The sequence below is a fragment of the Penicillium expansum genome, assembly GCF_000769745.1.
Source record: "Penicillium expansum strain MD-8 chromosome Unknown contig150, whole genome shotgun sequence".
NCBI lineage: Eukaryota > Fungi > Ascomycota > Eurotiomycetes > Eurotiales > Aspergillaceae > Penicillium > Penicillium expansum.
Window position 1 is genome coordinate 1 of NW_015971412.1, and position 21,390 is coordinate 21,390.

A 21,390-nucleotide genomic window follows, 5' to 3' on the forward strand; every position below is an offset into this window, starting at 1 on the left:
GGGGGGTGGGGGGGTTCGTCAGATTGTCAGGTGGTTTTTTACTAGTCGTTTCTAGTATGTTTCTAATAACAGGTCGGAATTACTAATTGAAGGTGGGAAATATATACTTCATCACTAAAAGTTGTCAGGTTGTCAGGTTGTCAGGTTACCTCTACTAGTCAGGGGTTAGACCACTGTGCCAGTAGTGCGTTGCTTTCAACAAAAGCGGAACTGATCTGGACCACACCATGCAATATACAACATACTATACATACAATGACCTCGTCAATATTTTAAATCAACTAGAACCGACCAAAAGCTCAAATCGTATATTTCTAAAGAGTCGACCTAGGCAGGACCCTCATCAAATGGAAGTGAAGCAAAAGAGAATGATGGAGACCCCGTGCTACGACTTTACTTCAATATTCCGGCATTCAGCGAAAATAAAAGAGGGATCGAAAACACGATTTAGGGTATAAATTACTTTTATAACTAACTACCTTCTACTATATTTATATCGAGGTTAGACAGGCCTTTCAGTTCCTGGTGCATTCTGCCTCTGGGTTATTCCAACTCTCAGTGGTGACCTAAGCACAGTCATCTTTTGTCTATGAAATCATTCAAGTTGCGACGGATTGGTGGAAAACCTTGTTAAATGTAAGCCGCTATGGAATCGCAGTTCAAGCTGCAGCCTGAACAGCAATATAAACATAGGCCCGAACAGCTTCATGATCGAGAAGTTATTCATCGAAGATATGCATTTGCTCCGAAGGGAGATTTAAGAATACCATTGCCATATAATTGTTGTCTTCCCTTTCTTATATAAGCGATAGATCAGACTGTTAAACGTATATAACTTCATGTCAACATACTATATATATCATCTAACCCTACCACCCACAAGTAGAACCGATGATATTCAATGGAAAGAATATAACTGACAAGAAACGGAAACCAATATCTCTTATACGTCGCTTTTAGAGTGAGTCGCCCAGAATCCGAAGAGTATATAGGCCTAACTTGTTTCTAGGGCTAGTGACAATAAGCAGAGAGGCTAAGCCTATCCTGGTGCCCGATCATGCGCGCTTAGCCTCATCGTGGGGACCCATGATTAAAGACTCAGTATGACTCTTGTGCTTACCTAGTACCACACTGCAGCTAGTGTCATTTGAGAATGTCGACGAGTTCTTTGGAGGCATCTCTTTCCGCCCTTCTCCTATGATATCAGTGATTAGGGCTGGAAATGTGCACACAAGGCCTTATGACATCAGGTTGTGGGTCGAGTAACATCATTGTCTTGCTGATGGTTTGAAGCGAACTAAATCTGCATATTTTATATATATAAATAACTGGGGAGATAGTATTGTCGAAGAACCATTTATAATTGCGTTGAATCTCACACTTGTCGCAATGTGTTGAATGTATAAGATTGTGCATATAATTGCAGTGGCTGTGGCGATCAATGTGGTGGGGGAATTACTGATGGGTATAGCGAACCCCTAAGACCCCATTGGAGTCCCCTACAAAAGAGGCGAACCCCTGTAGCACACAGCAAAGAGTCATACAGAGATAATAGAATTGACAAATGATTTGAAATGTAAAAGAGAGCCGAGCCACAATATGAAGGACAAGACGCCTTTGAGCCAGATATACGCTAGGCCCAAGACGGACTAGCGCGAGCTCCCCTCCCTCGAGAAGCTTCTGTGTCATCGATATAAATTGCATTTCTCTCTTTACCCTCACACGACCAACGTCATCTCCTTCCACGCTCTGCTATTACTACTACCAACCTCAACCACCCAAACCACCAAAAACAACCTCCTTTCAAAATGTCTGACTGGGAAAGCACCACCAAGATCGGCAGCAAGTTCCGCGGAGCAGGCGCTCAACCCCGCGAGACCGTCGTCAAGGGCAAGAGTGCCCTGAACGCTGCTCAGCGCTCCGGCAGCGTCTATACTGAGAAGAAGTACACCACCGGTAACATTGTACGTGAAATCTCCTTTGAAACCCAGAAAAAAAAACACCTTGAATATTTACTAACACACTCTCTAGGGCGCCAAGGCAGGTGCCCCCGAAGGCCAACACTTGACCAAGGTCGACCGCAGCGACGATATCGTCAAGCCCAAGACCATCGGCCACGCCGTCGCTGATGCCATCAAGAGACGCCGCACTGAGGAGGGCTACAAGATGACCCAGAAGGAACTCGCCACCAAGTGCAACACCACCATCACCATTGTCCAGGATTTCGAGCGTGGAACCGCCGCCCCCGACCAGAAGGTTCTCGGATCCATGGAGCGTGTGCTGAACATTAAGCTTCGTGGTTCAGACATCGGCTCTGAAAAGTTCCCCAAGAAGAAATAGACGGGGTTGAGTCCGTGGCCTTTATCCCTTCGGGAATGAGATCGGGGCAAAATTTCAAGTTTTTCTGCATTTGCTTTTTTGCGCTCTATGACTGTCATGTTCCTTCTCCATTTTCATGAGACGTCACTCTTTTTTTTTGTTTTTTTCTACGGGTTTCTTTTCTGCTGGTCGGATGAGCGCTGGCCTTGCATGGGAAACGGGGTTAGAGAAGATATTACGAAAAAAAATTGTATAAATGAGATACCTCACTTTTTGATATTATCAATATGGTTTCCTACTAGTAGTTGATATATAGTTAAGTGTAACTTCATGGGCGTAAATGGATGTTGTTTTCATTCCTCGCACCATCCTTGCACATGAAGGAAAGCCTAACCTATATAGGCACTAAGGTAAATATACTTCTGTCCTCCATAGGCATGGGGCACTACGCGAATCCCTATCTTCATGCTCTTCTCAATGCCTAAGCCTGTCTGAACGCGATTTGAAGATTTGCAAAGCTTTGATTTTGTCTATTTACCCGATTTTCATCTCTTTTGCGGAGGACCAGGACAGACATAAGAGCTCAAAAATGAACCATGTCATCTTTTTATTAAACAAAGACACAAACACAAGGTACCAACTCCGATTGATCATGGAATCAATGAAATGAGAAAATCGTGGACCGGAAGGTCATCCCATTCCGTATGCGGGACTCGGGGGATCTGTCCCCAAGTCTTTTCGCCTCGTAAACACATACACACGACGCATCCCAACTTTCTTCACCACATCCCCTATTTACTTCCGCGCTTGCTCCCGCTCGACCTCGTACATGAAGTCGAAGTATGACTTGTCGAAGTGGTGGACACGGACGTATCCGTCCTCACCACCGGAGGCGTATGCGGTACCGGCGGGGTGAACGTCGATGGTGTTAAGGGGACCGAAATGGCCACGAACGCGGCCGCATTCATCTTCGAACACCTGAGTAAGAAGATTATTAGTATGTGGTGAGTTGAGTCAATTGAACGCATATTTGTACTCACTCTGTGGTAGAATCGGGCTTCGAATTTACCCTGGCGGGCGGAGGTGGTGGTGACATCCATGGCGGCTTGACCACCACCCAGAATGACGAAGTCCTTCTTGGGTGTCACGCTAGCAGTGTTGAGAGGAGTGTCGGAGATATAGGTTTTGAGGATGGCGAGGTTGCGGGAGGACAGGAGCTGCATGTTATTAGCCGAGATTTCTTTATAGAATGATCTGCAAAAGAACGTACCTTGGCTGACTTGTCTTTCGACGCGGTAATGAAAGACAGACGATCGGGTGCGAACTGAATGTCGGTTATTTGGCTATCGAATTCGTGGATTTGCACGTTCTCGAGTTGTTCTCCAGACTAGAGATGGCATTAGCATTCCACGCTCCCCAAGTCACCTCAAAAACACCTCAAAAAAGCATACCTTAGGGTCGTACTGGCTGACACTGCCATCCTCGTGCCCCGCAATGATGTACTTGGACAGGAAACTCCACCCCGCCACGGTAGCCTTGCTCTCCTCGCAAACGATGGTCAAGGTAGGCTCGGTGGCCTGCGCGCTGAGGTTTTCGCCGTAGTTAATATCGAGAATTGCGATGGTACCATTGAAACCCATGCGCTTTTCCGTCACTGCCAAAAGTTTGCTTCCATCGGGAGAGAATGCCACGCGCTTGACGGCTGTCGAGAATTCCCACACCTTCACACACTCGCCGGTCTTGATGTTCCATAGACGCACGGTGTTGTCTGCTGATCCGGTTGCAAGAAGAATGGTGTTGGGGCTGACGTCGACTGTCCAGACAGCACCCTGGTGGCCGTTGTAGGTACCGAGACGCTCGCCGTTGGCGGACCACCATGCGCACACAATCTTATCCTTCGAGACGGAGAAGAGGAGATCGCCATCGCTGTTGAACTTGATCTGGGTCAGGGACCGCTCCTGTTGTTATAGTTGGCTGCGGTCAGTCTCTGTGGATCCAGCAAGATTTCGAGGAAGTCAACGCACATGGCCGGAAAGCAAAATAGGCCGCATTTCGAAGGGTGAGGTGATTAGGAAATTCGAGATAGAGTATCGGAGGGGAAAAATCTGAGACGCTCGGCTCAGAAGGGGTAAGGCGGAGTGGCTTTTTGGGGGGGGTCAACCTCGTCAACCTCACTTTCTTTGACTAGTGAATTTCATCGCACACTCGGCCCTCAATGCCAAGCCTTAATCGGAGGCCAAGATATTCCGCATTCCGATATCTACACGTGACTGCTATCTGGCGACCCCTAAGCCCTAACTGGTGGTCCCGAAAAGGTTAATGCGCTCCGGATGACTCATGCGGCTGATATAGGAATTTATGCCTCAGGCAGAAGCAAGGAGGTGACCGGGAAACTCCCGGACTCTCCGCATGAGCTTAATTACAGACAAAGGAAGATTAGGTGAATGAGAGGGGAATATTTCGAAATTAACAGGGCTAGCTTTGATCGCAGTGAATCTCCGGAGCGGTGCATGTGAACTCTAGGCCTAATTGTTCGATTTCTTTTCGCAACGCCGGTAAAGACTCCGCGGGTTCGCCCCAAACAAGCAATAATTCATGCCATTCGTCCCCGCTGCCCTACCCCGCTGCACTTTTTATCTCCAAGTGCATGCGGGCACCCATCTCCGAATTCTTCCTCTCCTATCTCGTTCTTTTTCCTATAACTATTCCTCCGTCCAAGGTGTCAGACGGCTTCGTTCATCGTCGATCGAGTCCTCTCTAGTGAACGTCAATTTTTCTCTTATCAGCCCCGCTATCTCATCTTTCCGAACGTTTTCCGGTGCAGCAATGGCTGCCGCCAAGATTGATGGCACTGCCATCGCGAAGAGCATTCGCCAGGGGTTGAAGTCCGAGATCGAGCAGATCCAAGTGACTAACCCCAGATTCAAGCCCAACCTGGTCATCTTCCAGGGTAAGTACACCCCTCTTCGAGATATAAAAGTGTTAGATACTAACATAATAATCCTATATAGTCGGCAATCGATCGGATTCCAGTTTGTTTATCTAGAAAAGTATTGGGAGATCGTTTGAACTAATGTTACTTAGGCACCTATGTCCGCATGAAGCTGAAGGCTGCTCAGGAGGTATGGATTGCTGTTCGGGATATTCGGGACATTCTCTGACTTTCATCAACAGGCCAACATTATCTGCACCCTGATCAACGTCCCTGAAACAAGCACGGAGCTGCAGGTCATCCAAGAGATCACCAGAGCCAACAATGACCCCGCGATCCACGGCATCCTCGTTCAATTGCCCCTCCCAAGTCACATGTCTGAGCATGCCATCACATCGGCCGTTGCAGATGAGAAGGATGTCGATGGATTCGGCGCAATCAATATTGGCGAGCTGGCTAAGCGAGGCGGTCGCCCGTTGTTCACTCCCTGCACCCCTTTGGCGGTTATGGAGCTCCTCAAGGCAAGCGGCGTAGACCCCGCTGGCAAGGAGGCCGTGGTTCTCGGACGTAGCGACATCGTCGGCAGCCCGGTCAGCTATTTGCTTAAGAACGCCGATGCTACCGTTACTGTCTGCCACTCAAAGACACCGGATATTGCCCGCATTGTGAAGAATGCTGACATTGTTGTGGCGGCCATTGGCCAGACCGAGCTTGTGAAGGGTGACTGGTTGAAGCCCGGTGCTGTGGTTATTGATGTTGGTATCAACTACAAGCCTGATGCGACCAAGAAGTCCGGTGAGCGACTGGTCGGCGATGTGGAGTTTGAGTCTGCTTCCCAGGTGGCCTCACAGATCACTCCCGTCCCCGGTGGTGTTGGCCCCATGACAGTGGCTATGTTGTTGAAGAACGTGGTCCACTCTGCTAAGGGCTACTTTGAGAAACAGAAGGACCGTCACGTCACTCCCCTTCCCCTTCGCCTCCAAACCCCTGTGCCTTCCGACATTGCCATCTCGCGCGCCCAGTACCCCAAGCCCATCACCCAGGTTGCTACCGAGGTCGGCATTGCCTCTCATGAGTTGGAGCCCTACGGCCACACCAAGGCTAAGATCAGCCTGAGTGTCCTGGACCGTCTCTCCCACCGCCGCAACGGAAGATACATCTTGGTCTGTGGTATCACACCCACCCCTCTTGGTGAGGGCAAGTCCACTACCACACTAGGTCTCACTCAAGCGCTTGGTGCGCACCTGAACCGCATTTCATTTGCCAACGTCCGACAGCCCAGCCAAGGTCCTACCTTCGGCATCAAGGGTGGCGCCGCTGGTGGAGGCTACAGTCAGGTTATTCCTATGGATGAGTTCAACCTCCACCTTACTGGTGACATTCACGCCATCACCGCCGCGAACAACCTTCTCGCTGCGGCTATCGAGACTCGCATGTTCCATGAGTCCACCCAAAAAGACGGCGCTCTCTACAAGCGTCTTGTCCCTGTTAGCAAGGGCAAGCGTGAATTCAAGCCCATCATGTTCCGACGCCTGAAGAAGTTGGGCATCGAGAAGACTAACCCAGACGATCTCACCGAGGAGGAAATCACCCGCTTTGCCCGCCTAGATATTGACCCGGAGACCATCACTTGGCGCCGCGTTCTCGATGTCAATGACCGTCACTTGCGTGGTATCACTGTCGGCCAGGCCCCTACCGAGAAGGGCCTCTCTCGCGAGACTGGCTTCGATATTTCCGTCGCTAGTGAGTGCATGGCAATTCTTGCCTTGAGCAACGACTTGGAGGATATGCGTGAGCGACTAGGTCGTATGGTGGTTGCTACTTCTAGAAACGGTGACCCCGTGACTTGCGACGACATTGGTGCCGGTGGTGCCCTTGCCGCCTTGATGAAGGACGCCATTAAGCCAAACTTGATGCAGAGTTTGGAAGGTACTCCTGTGATGGTGCACGCTGGTCCCTTTGCCAACATCAGTATTGGCGCCAGCTCTGCCATCGCCGATAAGCTTGCCCTGAAGCTTGCTGGTACTGAGCCTGATGAGGATCATGAAGCTAAGACTGGTTTCGTGGTCACTGAGGCTGGCTTTGACTTCACAATGGGTGGTGAGCGCTTCTTTAACATTAAGTGCCGCTCCTCAGGTCTGGTTCCGGACACTGTCGTTATTGTGGCTACTGTCCGTGCGCTGAAGGTTCACGGCGGCGGTCCCGAGATCAAGCCCGGTGCCCCTCTCCAGGAAGTCTACCGCACTGAGAATGTGGATGTTCTCCGCAAGGGTTGTGTTAACCTGCGGAAGCACATTGCCAACGCCAAGCAGTATGGCGTCCCGGTGGTGGTCGCGATCAATAAGTTCGAGACTGATACTGAGGCTGAAATTGCTGTCATCAAGGAGGAGGCGATCGCTGCTGGTGCCGAGGATGCTGTCCCTGCCAACCACTGGGCTGAGGGTGGAGCCGGTGCCGTTGATCTGGCCAAGGCTGTCATGACCTCTAGCTCCAAGGAGAAGAACTTCCAGCTTCTCTACGGACTTGATGGTACTATCCAGGAGCGCATCGAGCGCATCGGCAAGGCCATGTATGGTGCTGAGAAGGTCGAGTTCAGTGAATTGGCTCAGAAGAAGGTCGACACCTACACTAAGCAAGGATTCTCTAACCTGCCGATCTGTATCGCCAAGACTCAGTACTCACTCAGTCACGACCCAGCCCTCAAGGGTGCCCCCACCGGCTTCACTGTGCCGATTCGTGACGTTAGATTGGCTGTGGGCGCTGGATACCTGTAAGTTCTTGTTCCCGCATTTTGTGGGAATTGGTCACGCTAATAACATAACTATAGCTACGCTCTGGCTGCCGACATCCAGACCATTCCCGGACTTCCTACTGCCCCCGGCTACCTCAATGTGGACATTGACACCGAGACTGGCGATATTGACGGATTGTTCTAGAGTAAGATATATATAAGGAGATATTTGGAGCTTGCATATACCACTGTTCAGAATTTCGATTCTTCAACATATACGATAATTGGCGTCTGATTGGGCCCTTAGATGGAGATTTTTCAACACTGCGCAATCCGGGGCAATTGGACACATAAAATTCATTTTGACATGTTATTTCATCATAATCAATCTATTTCCATCTCCATATTAAATCGTACAATTCGGTTGGAGCTTTTCCGGGGTCAAAAAGGGAGGGCCGGTCAAGGCCGGAGTTGAGCTCCGTTCTCCGGGAACCGCTCTATCACCTCGCATAGGCTTCCTCAGCGGGTCGGTTGATGGAGCTTGAAGTAGAATTTTACCTGAGAAAGGATTAGATCGATGAGTCAGTAGACCTTGAATAGAAAGATTTAAAGAAACAGGGAAATCCACGTGAAATTGCCCTTCAAAACATTCCAAACCGTTCAAGATCTTCAAATATCTCGTGACTGTCCGGCTTCGGCGCTTCTTTTTGCGGAGTTGTTCATAAGATCCCCAACCTCCATTACACCGGACAAGGCTTTTTCCTCCTCTACCCTTCTTTTAACACTCTTCCAGTCTCTTTACCGGTAATTATCCCCTTTCTTGATTGCCTAACTCAACTTATTCCGATCAATTCCCGTATTGCCCCGGTTCCTTTACCCCCAAGCCCCGGAAATCGCATCTTTCTACCCTTTCTCCGGGAAATTTCCCGACTCCACACTTTCCTTTCTGCCGAACCCTCACATCCTCGGCTGTAATCAGCGAGTGAGGCGACTTACATCCCGCTCAGCCAAACAAAAACTGTGAAATTGGCGCTGACGTCCTTCAGGATTCCACGATGAACGCTCTCCGGTCTAGTTCCGCACTCGCTCGTCGGTCCCTGGCGACCCCTCCTGCCCCTCTCGCTTCTACTTCTCGTCTTATTTCTTCCTCTTCTTTTACTTCTTCTTCCAAGAGATCTATCTCCTCTACCTCCCTCTCTCAACGAACTACTCGAGTTGCTGCTTCTTCCCGCTGGTCCGGATCGATCCCCTCGTCTTTCACTCAAACCCGCACTATGGCTTCCGAAACCAAGATCAAGGTCAAGACCCCTTTGGTCGAATTGGATGGTGATGAGGTATGGGACAACTCCTCCTTTTATAGTTCAAAACTTTCAATCAGCCTGTTTCACAAGCCCGCATATCCTCGTGCTCGGCGGTGCGTTTTCGTCGAAAACGCGGGGAAACACGGGGAATACTACGATAATTCATGTGTCAATCGGACGATGACGCCGCCCAAGGCTTTTGAAACTCATTATTGACATGTGCTAATCGAATAATCTTTGTGAACATAGATGACTCGTATTATTTGGCAAGAAATCAGAGAAAAGGTAAGCTCATCGGCCCCTCCTAGACCGGGCTAGACCTGCATGATCGCCGCTATTGCAGGTGCATGCAGTTGATGCATCATAATACATCCCGACCCAGTTTCATGATTGATACTAATTGGCTGCCTGTAGTTGATTCTGCCTTATCTCGATGTCGATCTCAAGTACTACGATTTGGGTATTGAGTACCGTGATGAGACCAATGACCAGGTTACTATTGATGCCGCCGAGGCTATTAAGAAGTACGGTGTTGGTGTCAAGTGTGCCACCATCACCCCCGATGAGGCCCGTGTTAAGGAGTTCAACCTGAAGAAGAGTAAGCTCAATAAGCTCATCGACGGAAATCCGTTTTGTGTAGTACTAAAAAGCTAATTATTTTTCTAGTGTGGCTCTCCCCCAACGGCACTATCCGCAACATCCTGTGAGTAAACTCAACCCGATTGGCTTTGACCGTCCACTAACGATCTTCCTAGTGGCGGTACTGTGTTCCGTGAGCCCATTGTCATTCCCCGCATTCCCCGGCTGGTCCCTGGCTGGACCAAGCCTATTGTTATTGGCCGTCACGCCTTCGGTGACCAGTACCGTGCCCAGGACCGTGTCATCCCTGGCCCCGGTAAGCTCGAGTTGGTCTACACCCCCACCGGTGGTGAGCCAGAGCGCATCCAGGTCTACGATTTCCAGGGTGGTGGTATCACCCAGTGCCAGTACAACACCGATGAGTCCATCGCTGGCTTCGCCCACTCTTCCTTCAAGATGGCCCTCATGAAGGGTCTTCCCCTCTACATGAGCACCAAGAACACTATCCTCAAGAAGTACGATGGCCGCTTCAAGGACATCTTCGAGGAGATCTTCCAGAAGGAGTACAAGAAGGACTTCGATGCTAAGGGCATCTGGTACGAGCACCGTCTCATTGACGACATGGTCGCTCAGATGATCAAGTCCGAGGGTGGCTTCGTCATGGCTCTTAAGAGTGAGTTTCCTGTCCATCTCATGTTGGTTTATTTCTTATCTAACATGCATTTTCAGACTACGACGGTGATGTCCAGTCCGATATCGTCGCCCAGGGCTTCGGCTCTCTCGGTCTGATGACCTCCGCTCTCGCCACCCCTAACGGCGACGCCTTCGAGTCCGAGGCAGCCCACGGAACCGTGACCCGTCACTACCGCGAGCACCAGAAGGGCAAGGAGACCTCCACCAACCCTATCGCCTCCATCTTCGCCTGGACCCGTGGTCTCGTTCAGCGTGGTGTCCTCGATAACACCCCCGAGGTTGTCTCCTTCGCTGAGGAGCTCGAGCGTGCCTGTGTTGACGTTGTCAACGAGGAGGCTATCATGACTAAGGATCTGGCTCTCGCCTGTGGCCGCAAGGACCGCGAAGCTTGGGTCACCACTGGCGAGTACATGGCTGCCGTTGAGCGGAGGCTGAAGGCCAACCTCAAGGCTCGCCTTTAGATTGTTTTCCCATTTGCTGCAAAATTTGATGAGATACTCCTGTTTTAGAATCCCTAGCGGAAAGGCATTGGCCTAATTTTAATTGGTCATTTTTGTACAGTTTGCAATTGAACTGTCATTCTGTATACTTCTCTCCATGAGTAGATCGTAGATTACTAGTTTCCGAAACAGCATCATGTCAATTTTAGGTTCTATTTCACGTGGAACGACGGTCTCGACCTCACTTCCACAGGGGTATCGAGTTCTTCTTTGTCGATTGCGGGGGACATAATGCATAACCACGCCTAGATCTGAGTATCGAACATTTAATTTGCACCTACGATAAAATTTACGATAGAATGAAGAACGTCAGTGACGCCGTAATCAGCCTCAAAAGTTAGAAAACCACGCCATCAAAGTTACTAGCCGAAACAGCTCTCAATAAGGAAATGATAGTTTCACCCTGGGAGTCGAAACATGAACCCCGAACATTAAGCGGCAAAGCACCCATACAGAAGGTGTCCCAAGTAAGAACCAAACAAGGATCATTAACTTAATAACATGATATCTCACCTCATGCCCTGGTTACTTCAAGGTTTCTCCAGAGTTACGGGGGGGGAGGTCGGTACCGAACAAGTAAAAATCTCCAACCAATTAGGAAGCGGTGGACTCCACAACTTTATTTGGACAGCCAATCACGTCCTCCTGATCCAAGTAGCCAATCGATCCAGATCGAGGTCTTGACGCAAGTGGTTATCTGCATTTCCTAATGCGGCCATTTTCTCTTGTTCATGGTTGTACCAACCATAATGGAGGGAATATTGATTGGAAGACAGGGGCTTGGATGTAAAATTCTTGATTCTGACGCAGGGTAGGGTTTTGGTCTCAAACGTGTGGGGGTTAAGACAGGCATTCCTTTCTCTCTCTTATTTTACTTTTTACTTTGACATTGAACTTTTTTACTTGCAATACTCCAATCCTACCTACTAAATAATCAGTCATAGTGTGATGGCAGGTATTGTTCCATTGCACTCCGTTCATACAATGCCACACGTCTACGGCTTTCCACTAAGACTTTCTTGATATCTTCGATTGTTTCTCGTGCCGCGTGGATGTACGTTGTGATCCTCACGTCAGTCTTTACGGGGCTGGCGGCTTTGAGTGTCCTCCTCCGACTGTACACTCGGTTCTACCTCGTGAAGGCTCCTGGGCTAGATGATTTGATCATACTCGTTGCATTGGTATGTACTTCTATCTGCTATGTATACCATAAGGACATGCGTCTTTCAGATGAGGTATGTGGGGGGTGAACACCAAGTGCTAATTATCTATCCCAGCTCGTGGACCTGGCATTATTTGCCTTTATAGTTCTTGGTTAGTGGTCTATACCAGCAATGTCTTATTGGTATACCTTTCAATCTAACAAGCTCCCCCACAGAACACGAAAATGGCCTCGGCATTCGTCTGGCAAAACTTTCCGAAGATGAAGTCCAGCGACAACTATTTGTACGAAAAAGGTCCCTTCCGCTATCGAATCAAATGGAACAAGTCACTAATGAAAACTAATAACAGTGGTTATGGCTTTCGGTTCCTTTCTACAACATGACCATGGTCCTAGCCAAGTTCTCTGCATTGACCCTATACGCCCGACTCTTCCATCCCCGTCCCTTCCTCTTGGTTACCTACATCTTTATGGGCTTCTTTGTCATCGTAGGTCTATGGACGACCCTGAGTGGCTTTTTCTTCTGCATTCCTATACACGCCTTCTGGAGTCCATCTCCAGAGATCCGCCTGACAAAGTGTCTACCCGCCGCCCCTGTCTGGTTCACCAATGCGGCACTCCAGACATTTACCGATCTGGTGATATTGATATTGCCCCTGCCACTATTATGGAAGTTACAGCTACCAAGACGACAAAAGTGGGGGATACTTGTGGTTTTCGGTCTTGGAATCCTGTAAGTCAAAGTGAATCGTGCGTGGTTGATATTGGGAACTAAGCTGACCGTTCTTATAGTATTGTTGCCACTAGTGCCGCTCGCATGTATCCATTGAGCGTCATGGTTAACGGAGGAGACTTTACCCGTAAGCACATGCCTTTTTTTACCCCCTGCTGTATACACAAAGAAAACGTTAAAACCAAAAACTAACACACCAGCAGATGCAAATGCCCAAGCAGCCCTCTGGTCCGCCCTCGAAGCCAACGTTTCCATCATCTGCATCTGCCTGCCACCTCTCCACCCAATCTTCTCTCGAATCTTCTCCTTCTGCTTCCTTCCTCGACCGGTACACTCACGAGCATCAAGGGTTCACTCTAATAGAACCCAGGCAACCGAGCCTCTCCGCCGGGATGGCGGGATTTGGTGCAACGAAATCTTCAGTCCCGGACCAGCGAGTTACTCTGCTAGTATTTCCAAGGTCGATACGAATGAACAAGCGAGTGAAGATGGGATTCGTGTTAAAAGGGAGTTGAGGATGCAGTCTGATACTATTAATACTCCTGTTTTCCGGCCTCATTCTGCGAATGGTGCCCACATAGATGTGGAGATGGAAGGGGCTCTGAGAAGTACTACTGCACCTGAGAGTCACAGTGTTGAGAGGGATTTCGGGGATTTCGAGTTTCCGGACTATAAGGAGAGAATGAATGCTCCAATTTGAAATGTTCGGGAGCTTGGATTGTATATATTGAGCAACATCAAAGGCCTGTGGTGTCATTGAATATAGCGTTACATATAGTGACGATATGAATAACGATGTTAATCTTTTGGATCATGGTTTAGTGCTCATAGAATATTTAGAAAGCATAATATGTGGTATAGTGGTGACCTACGTGTCAACGTTAACAGTAATATTATGTAGTACAGGTGAGAAATAAATAAGTATGAAGGTATATACCAAAGGTTATACATAGAAAGCCCATTCCACAAGTCAAGTCTTTCTCCGCCTTCTTCTGTCGTCTATGCATGAAACTGAACAAGGCGGGCAAAATATCTACAAACAAGGCCATTTAAAAAAACTCCCAAAAGGACATCACAAGGCCTCATAAGTGGCCGACTATTCATGTGATGTCGAATCAAAGATTTGCCCGCGAGGTAATCTTCCTCTGCATAGCCAGTTCAATCGCCTTGGCCACAGCAACACACTTCTCCTCACCAAAGCGGCCTCCAACAACCTGTATCCCGACAGGCATACCCTCAACGAGGTTGATATCATCTAAACACGAATTAGTATCACCCGGAAAGTAGACTCCAATATTGGATGTACTCACACTGCAGCTTATTAAACCTATCACTATCATTCCTCGGAACATGGGCCAGCCACTCTTCATCCGGAACATCCTTCGTCCTCGAGGCAGTAGTCACAGGCACCGCCAACGCGGCATATCCAAGGAAATTCCAGATACTCGTGTAGCCCACATATGCACTAGACTTCACCCACGTCCACGGTTTGTAACCCACCCACGAAGTATTGGGCATGATCAATGCGTCGATATCGGAGGATATCCATCTATCGAGATATGCTGATTCGAAATTGTATTTGTCCGCATTGAGCTGCGATATATGTTAGTAGGCATAACTACGGTATCAAAAGGAGAGTTCCCTCACTTGGTGAGTCTGGCTTGTGGTCAAAGTATCCTCTGGTTTACCAACGAGCATACCCTCAACAAGCGGCTCGCCAGTCTTTTCGATTTGTCTTCGGCAGCCTTCGCCGCCATCAGAGAAGATAGCCTTTGCCCAGAGGTCATATGCATAACTATGAGAGGAAGCATCCCACTCAAACACTAAGACTTGTCAGTAGACGGTCCAGAGTAGCAACTAGGGTGTCTTTCAGGCATCATACCCTCATGTCCTGCCGCTTTCAGCGCTTCAACAACTTCACGCATGGCCCTCGCAATCGGCGGCTGAACCTTGACAACACCATCATCAACCAAAAACCCAATTCTCAACCTCTTCGCACCAGGGGAAGCCAACTCCTTCCTCCATGGCACAGGTGCAACATGCTGATCAACTTCCCACGGCCTGGATTCTGGCAAAACCTCCATATACCTCTCGATAGTTGTAAGACTGCAGGCCATAGGCCCAGCAACGGATCTCACAATATCCTGCCCGGGACTATAAATGATTCAAATAAGCACTCTCCTCTTATTCACCAACAAATCAAACACATAAAAGAAAAGCAAAGAAACTTACTTTCCCCGTTCATACGGATGTCTCCCCGGACTAGGCGATAATCCATAAAGTCCACACAGCGCAGCAGGAATACGAATCGAGCCGCCTAGATCCGTGCCAATACCAAGCACGCTTCCGCGCGCCGCAATAAGCGATCCCTCGCCGCCGGAACTCCCACCGGAAATCAACTCGCGGTTGAAGGGGTTGACGCATTGACCGAAGACGTGGTTGTATGAGTCGGACATCATCATTGATTGTGGTAGATTAGTCTTCACGTAGAGGACGGCGCCGAGACGGCGGAGTGTGCGTGCTACGGATTTGTCTGCTTTTGCTGGGTTATTGGTGAGACCGACCCAGCCTGGATTTTTGAATTGTTGTTAGTATGCAAGTACACATACATGGAGATATGGCTGATTTTTTTTATGGCGATAGGAAGAGTGGAAATAATTTACCGATTGAAGTGTCTACTCCTTCAACGGAGAAAAGGTCTTTGATAGATACGGGTAATCCGTGTAGAGGGCCGATAGTCTTCCCTGTCTTGGCGAGGTAGTCGTCTAATTCCTGGGCGACGGCAAAGGCTTCCTCGAAGAAGATCTCTGTACAGCATGTTGTGAGTTGGTGGGCGAGGGCGGCGCGCTTAGCGAAGACTCGAGTCAGCTTTAGAGATGAGAGTTCTCCGGATGAAAGCTTGCGGAGAAGGACGGCGATATCAGTCTCTTCTGTCAGAGCCAGTTCCTCTGGACTAAGGAGGCGACGAAGGTATGCCAGAGCATTTGGGGCGGATTCTATGGAGGGAACGGGGTCTAAGCGCCATTCGGGGAGGATGAGGGAGAGCTGGTCCGCGCGCTTTTGGGCGCACCGGTCTTGGTACGAAGTAGCCATGAGGACTTCCTATATTTATGATCGAACTATAAAACCTACTATGGTAGGAAGTCGGGTTATACCAGAAGCTTTATATATGTCCAAGACGTACTAAGTTGTATGGAGATAAGAAGTGGGATGCCTTTCCGGATTAGGAAGGCAATCTAATCGACGCTAAACCCCACACCGCATATCCTCCACCTCCTCTCGCATTGCGCCTCGGCGTCCGGATAACGAGGGAATTCACACGACTGGCAATTACGCCAGTACCCTCGGATTATCTCGCACTGTCGTGCTGTCGAGGCACTCATCCCTGTCAGGTATGCGGGGGTAGCCAGGTGCACATAGAACCTGGATGTAGTAGGGATTTCCGCGATAGCCTGACAAGCTCGATCCACCATTGAGGAGACTACATTTAAATGATATGTTGATGCAGAGGGATCGCCGCCCGTTGTCATTCCCGCACGACTGAACGCCATGATTGCCGCGGCTCCTCTATACACGGTCGCAGCAAGATTGCGGTCCGTCGAGTCGCTCGCATTCAGTTGTAAAATTTGCGCCATTGCTCGAGAACTCAGGTCCATAGTGCTGATTCCATCGCCGTCGCTGTGTTTCGCAAGATAAACAAGCAGATCGAACGTATCTGGTGGACATCCGACCGAGTCGAAGAATCCAGTAGATAAGGTCTCGCGATGCCAGTCTTCAAAAATTAATGGGCTTTCCCTGACAAGGGCCCCTGTGACATCAAACCACACTAGATAGGCGAGGACATCAGCTAGACCGGAAATTTCGTCGCAGAGGTTGTCGAGATCGGCCTTGTGTTGGCAGTGGAGATCTAGCAGCGAACGTGCGCCTTGGAGATGGCAATGCCAATTACCAAAGGATCCGCAGCATACTTCAAACATGGCGAAAGTGGCGATGCCAAAAAGCGCAATTGGGTGTGCGGATTGGATCACTTGGCTCAGGTTTGTCAAGGCCACTAGATGCGACTGGAGGGATTCTTTGTTGTTTGCATCTTGGATGCGCGAACGGGCAAAGCTTAGCGTGCGTGAAATCAGTTGGATTCCTTCTTCTGGGATGTCACGACTGCTGGATTGAATTTGTTGGCAGAAAGTGTCCAGGAGGTCGACAAAGCCATATAGATTGATAGATGCTGACTTGGCGGTAACTTCAATGTGTGATTCTTCATTGGGAAGCTGTGGTAAAGTGCGTTTTGGTGATTTTGACTTCTTATTATCTTCTACCCATACAACTCGCTGGGGATAGTTGCATGCTTCTCCACCCTGGAGACAGGCTTGACATCGGGGCCGGTTCAGGTCACATTTGACCCCTCGGACTTTGCAGCGACCACAGTCTCGGTCATGCCGAATGCCACGGGGCTTTTTCACTTTCATGGTGTGTGAAGTTGCCTGGCTTGGAAGGCTATCAACCAGCTCTGGAGTATAGTGCGGGGGTTGCGGACACTTCCCCGATTGGGCTCAGGTGGAGCTCTCCTATCTTGATCCTTCCGGGCCTTTTCTTTCTTATCTTGTTTTCATGCCTCCTTTGATACCCGAATGTAAAAATGAGTCAGCGTTTATCTAGTAGTAAATTTGGAAAGGCGAACTAATTGTGTTCAATTCTGGCTGGGTTCGGCAAGTGAAGTACATGCGCTGGAAAGGAAAGCGAGAGACAACAGCACCAGGCAGGCAGTTGATAACAAAATAAGCAGCAAACGAAAGACAAATTCATTAACTGAAAGCCAGTTAGAAATAACAAGACCGAACGAGAGACAATGACACAGGTATTCCGTTGAAAACAGATCAACGAAGGGGAAGCGAGACGGAAAGTCATCCACTAGCTAACTGAAAAAAGAAATCCGACCAAAGGAAAACCAAGCCGAAACAAGAATATCAAAAAAGAACGTGAAGAGAAACGAGAGACATATCCATGAGGCGCTAGCTGAGAAAAACGAAGAAAAGGCAAGCTCACCGAAAGCGAGAAGGGAAAGACAAAAAGCGTAGCCAGACCCAGCAAAAGCCAAATGGAAACAATGACATCTATCTATAAAACAAAACCCAGTCAAGAAAAAATTGTGTGAATAAGATCAACAATCAAGACAGTGATACAGCCTCGTGTCTTGTACAGACTACTTTTGATCATAACTCAGTGCTTGCACATTTCCGGGCTCCAATTGGGAATCCGCATCATGTTTCGATAGGGTTGCTTGCCACGATCAGATTGCTTTCTGCGTTGCATCATGCGCTCACGTCGATCGCGTCTCTTGGTAGCCGAATTCGGTTGCTCTGGCTTCAGCTGTAGCGCCTCCATTGAGATCGCTGACTGTCGTGCTCTGTGGGCCTTCCTTTCTTCAGCGCGTCGACGACGCAGTATAACCTTTCGATGATGCTTTGACATAACACGGATGGAGGAAATCTTAGAAACCTTAGAATTCTTCGAAACTTTGGAAATCTGAGAAACCTTTGAAACCTTTGAGCCTGAGACCTGAGACAGACTATTTGCTTCTGCAACAATGATGCTTGCATGCAAACTGCTACCGCGAGAGACCCTTCTTCTTCTCATCCTCTTCATTTGCTCGATAGCAGCAACCGTGAGAGATCGAGTGGACGCAACGCTGCCACTTTGCATGGATACAATGCTTTCGTTTTGCAGTGATGCAACACGCTGAGGCTTGGCAAACGGTCCAGCATCATGTGCATGTGGATATGGGGAGTCAGCCCTGCGAGCGTTCCCCGAGTTGGCCACAGAAAGAGGGGGGCTGCCCATGCCGACTGCACCAAAGATTTGAGGAGAAATCGAGTTCTCGATGCTCATACGTCGTTTCAGCCCAGCGGGGTCTGGAGAAATATCCGGATATGGCGAATTCATGTCGACCACACACATTCCAACAAAAGGGGTCTGGAGCATCGCACTGAAAGGAGGCTGCTCCAAGAAGTGGTTTGGAGGTCCATGATGAAGCACCGTAGGCAAGGAAACAGCATCATTTTGCTGGGAATTTGACGAGGCGTTTTGTTCGTGACAGTCTTTGGCTGAGGCAGCATTACTGGCGGCAACAGAAGATGCTTCTCGTTCTGAGACGCTCTGGTGCAGCGAGTCCACACCGCGAGAGCAGTGATGACAGATAACGTCATATTCCCCTTCTCGTTGTAAAAAAGCCATTGAAGCTGGGTACATTCCCATATACACGTCAGGTGCCCAGTTGCAAATTTCTAACCAAGAAGGCAACTCGTCAAGGGGAATCAGAGGCGTCCAAAAGCCTCCGGGGCGCAGGATACAAAACCGGGGCCGTGGCCGGACAAGCAAGTTTGGAGGGGATTGATGAGAGGTTTGGACAAAGACTGGAACTTGGGTAGTATACTGCATGTTGAAGAGACTAGAAGAACGTGGAAATGAGTGTAGTGGAATAATGTGTGTATAAATGAAAGTGTTTTGGATGAAAGAATGTATGCGGACTGGAAGGGAAAGAAAAGGAAAAGAGGTGGTGGGATGATGGGGGTTTGTTCATGGCAGTGACATGTTAGTTCTGAGGAAGGTGCAGCATTACAGGAAGGAACGGACATGGGTCAAATGTAAACAAACTTGGAAACGGAAAGAGCAAAGGAAACCTCGTACTAGTTGATATAAAGTTGGAATTTGTGAGTCCACATGATTTGTAGCACGTCTATTCGAGCGGTGTTAGTCCTCCGATCCGGCAATCTCAGAGCTGTGTAGCTCGATGATTATGTTGTATTTCCCTGACTATTTGACGGAGTCATATACTTATTGGGGTAATTCAAGACATATCTATATCTGTTAGTTTGTAATGGGGATAGCGTCAAATCCCACATATTCTTCTAATACTGGAACACTTAACTCAGAATCACCATTGTGATAACCTTATAGAGTCATTCGCTGGTCAAATTGACTCAAGAAATACCAGAGTTATTTCCTCATTTGCACTTCCAAGCTTCATACATCTTATCGCATCTTATCGCATACATCTTATCAGCCTTTCAGAGCTTATCGGCCCGGATGCAAACGACATCCGAGCTACTGCTGCTCTGGGAACTAGTGTTGTACAGAGCTTCTCTTCTGACTCTTACCTACTTGCCTTCTTCCCCTCCTCAAATCCCATCTTCTTCAATTCTGAACTATCACCACCAACCCTCTAATCCACCATGACAACCCTTCCAGACCCAACCAACGCCACTCGCGCAACCCCCAACATCCCCATCGAGAAAGCAACCCTCCACATCGGCAGCTCAACCTTCATAACTGCTCCGTCCCATGAAGTCTGGGCTGCCCTGACGAACACCTCAACCTGGCCAAGCTGGAACACCTTTGTGCCACGCGTAACCATTCGCTCCCAGCCAACCCCAGACCCATCTCCAACTACCTCCGCACTGGACCCAACACCAGCATCAACATCCACACCAACCTCCCAACCCACAAATACAAACACAACCCTATCCCCAATCCTCCAAAAGGGGACAAAATTCACCTTACACGTTCGTATGGATACAACCTCCACCAAGGCCCAGCCCGCAACAGACGTCCATGCCCTCGTCAGCGAATGCAGAGCGCCGAACGCAGAAACCGGCGAGGTCGGCCGTATTGTTTGGTGCGCTGACCCCGAAGCGTCGGGCTCGTATTCGCCATCACTCTTGAGGGCGGAGCGCGTGCATGAGCTTACGGCTGTTGAGGCTGGGACGGAGGTACGGAATTGGGAGGCGCAGGTTGGGTGGTTGGTTTATGTGGTGCGGTGGATGTATAAGGTTAAGCTGCAAGCGAATTTTGAGATGTGGGTTGCTGATTTGAAGGGATTTGTTGAGGGGGGCAGTAATGCTGGTTCTTCTTGATTAACTCTGGTTGAAACAGTTGCCCCCTGCGAGCTATGATGTCCACTCGTGTTGTAGCCGCTACGGGGTCACACCCTCCGTCACCTTCCAGCTAAAAGGTAGCCAAAAGTGGGTTTCTAATGAATTAAATCTCTTATCACTCTTCAATCGAGATCGGCATAATAGCCGTTTGCTTCTTTAGCCAACTACTCGCTTTCTAATCCAAACGAATATGGGATTCGATCAATTTGATATCCTGCTAGTTACAATTTCTCGCTGTTATGTCTTTGTTACAACTACACCCCGGCTTCAGTTTGGCTTGAAAGCTATCTAATGTCCAGAACTAGAATGGCAATATTTCAATATATTTAGCAATACAACATATCAGCAATAACCGCCGGGCTCAGTTTGAAAATGTGAAACCCATCAGCTCGCAGACGAGGGTAATTCATTGGCCAGATCTTCTAGTACCAAGCCTGGGCACTACTAGCCCTGCAGCGTAGCCGTCGTGAGAACAGGTGAATGCAGCTGAACTGACACTCCAAACCACC

General features: G+C 48.9%; 9 protein-coding genes across 9 annotated transcripts; 5 read left to right on the top strand and 4 right to left on the bottom strand.

Annotated features, from left to right (window-relative positions):
* Positions 1 to 1,808: 1,808 nt before the first annotated feature.
* On the top strand, positions 1,809 to 2,340 carry mbf1 (multiprotein-bridging factor 1; the record flags this gene model as incomplete). Its single annotated transcript, XM_016742033.1, has 2 exons — positions 1,809 to 1,964; positions 2,032 to 2,340. The coding sequence occupies 2 exons, from the start codon at positions 1,809 to 1,811 to the stop codon at positions 2,338 to 2,340; spliced, it is 465 nt and encodes a 154-aa protein (XP_016595555.1).
* Positions 2,341 to 3,114: 774 nt separating this feature from the next.
* On the bottom strand, positions 3,115 to 4,370 carry tif34 (translation initiation factor eIF3 subunit i; the record flags this gene model as incomplete). Its single annotated transcript, XM_016742034.1, has 5 exons — positions 3,115 to 3,297; positions 3,360 to 3,536; positions 3,590 to 3,706; positions 3,771 to 4,277; positions 4,344 to 4,370. The coding sequence occupies 5 exons, from the start codon at positions 4,368 to 4,370 to the stop codon at positions 3,115 to 3,117; spliced, it is 1,011 nt and encodes a 336-aa protein (XP_016595556.1).
* Positions 4,371 to 5,145: 775 nt separating this feature from the next.
* PEX2_047600 (C-1-tetrahydrofolate synthase) lies at positions 5,146 to 8,187 on the top strand (the record flags this gene model as incomplete). The annotated part of the gene is made up of 5 exons (XM_016742035.1): positions 5,146 to 5,269; positions 5,331 to 5,351; positions 5,404 to 5,441; positions 5,494 to 8,021; positions 8,079 to 8,187. The coding sequence occupies 5 exons, from the start codon at positions 5,146 to 5,148 to the stop codon at positions 8,185 to 8,187; spliced, it is 2,820 nt and encodes a 939-aa protein (XP_016595557.1).
* A 1,069-nt stretch (positions 8,188 to 9,256) lies between these two features.
* Positions 9,257 to 11,016, top strand: PEX2_047610 (NADP-dependent isocitrate dehydrogenase; the record flags this gene model as incomplete). Its single annotated transcript, XM_016742036.1, has 5 exons — positions 9,257 to 9,316; positions 9,698 to 9,881; positions 9,950 to 9,986; positions 10,039 to 10,535; positions 10,592 to 11,016. 5 exons carry the CDS (start codon positions 9,257 to 9,259, stop codon positions 11,014 to 11,016), a joined length of 1,203 nt encoding a protein of 400 aa, XP_016595558.1.
* Positions 11,017 to 12,107: 1,091 nt separating this feature from the next.
* Positions 12,108 to 13,650, top strand: PEX2_047620 (uncharacterized protein; the record flags this gene model as incomplete). Its single annotated transcript, XM_016742037.1, has 8 exons — positions 12,108 to 12,236; positions 12,333 to 12,369; positions 12,434 to 12,501; positions 12,568 to 12,855; positions 12,916 to 12,950; positions 13,010 to 13,077; positions 13,154 to 13,278; positions 13,321 to 13,650. 8 exons carry the CDS (start codon positions 12,108 to 12,110, stop codon positions 13,648 to 13,650), a joined length of 1,080 nt encoding a protein of 359 aa, XP_016595559.1.
* A 415-nt stretch (positions 13,651 to 14,065) lies between these two features.
* On the bottom strand, positions 14,066 to 16,043 carry PEX2_047630 (Amidase; the record flags this gene model as incomplete). Its single annotated transcript, XM_016742038.1, has 6 exons — positions 14,066 to 14,205; positions 14,261 to 14,543; positions 14,598 to 14,773; positions 14,833 to 15,104; positions 15,183 to 15,519; positions 15,614 to 16,043. 6 exons carry the CDS (start codon positions 16,041 to 16,043, stop codon positions 14,066 to 14,068), a joined length of 1,638 nt encoding a protein of 545 aa, XP_016595560.1.
* Positions 16,044 to 16,186: 143 nt separating this feature from the next.
* PEX2_047640 (Zn(II)2Cys6 transcription factor) lies at positions 16,187 to 17,416 on the bottom strand (the record flags this gene model as incomplete). Its single annotated transcript, XM_016742039.1, has 1 exon — positions 16,187 to 17,416. One exon carries the CDS (start codon positions 17,414 to 17,416, stop codon positions 16,187 to 16,189), a length of 1,230 nt encoding a protein of 409 aa, XP_016595561.1.
* A 751-nt stretch (positions 17,417 to 18,167) lies between these two features.
* Positions 18,168 to 19,385, bottom strand: PEX2_047650 (uncharacterized protein; the record flags this gene model as incomplete). Its single annotated transcript, XM_016742040.1, has 1 exon — positions 18,168 to 19,385. One exon carries the CDS (start codon positions 19,383 to 19,385, stop codon positions 18,168 to 18,170), a length of 1,218 nt encoding a protein of 405 aa, XP_016595562.1.
* A 794-nt stretch (positions 19,386 to 20,179) lies between these two features.
* PEX2_047660 (SRPBCC domain-containing protein) lies at positions 20,180 to 20,860 on the top strand (the record flags this gene model as incomplete). Its single annotated transcript, XM_016742041.1, has 1 exon — positions 20,180 to 20,860. The coding sequence occupies one exon, from the start codon at positions 20,180 to 20,182 to the stop codon at positions 20,858 to 20,860; it is 681 nt and encodes a 226-aa protein (XP_016595563.1).
* Positions 20,861 to 21,390: the final 530 nt, after the last annotated feature.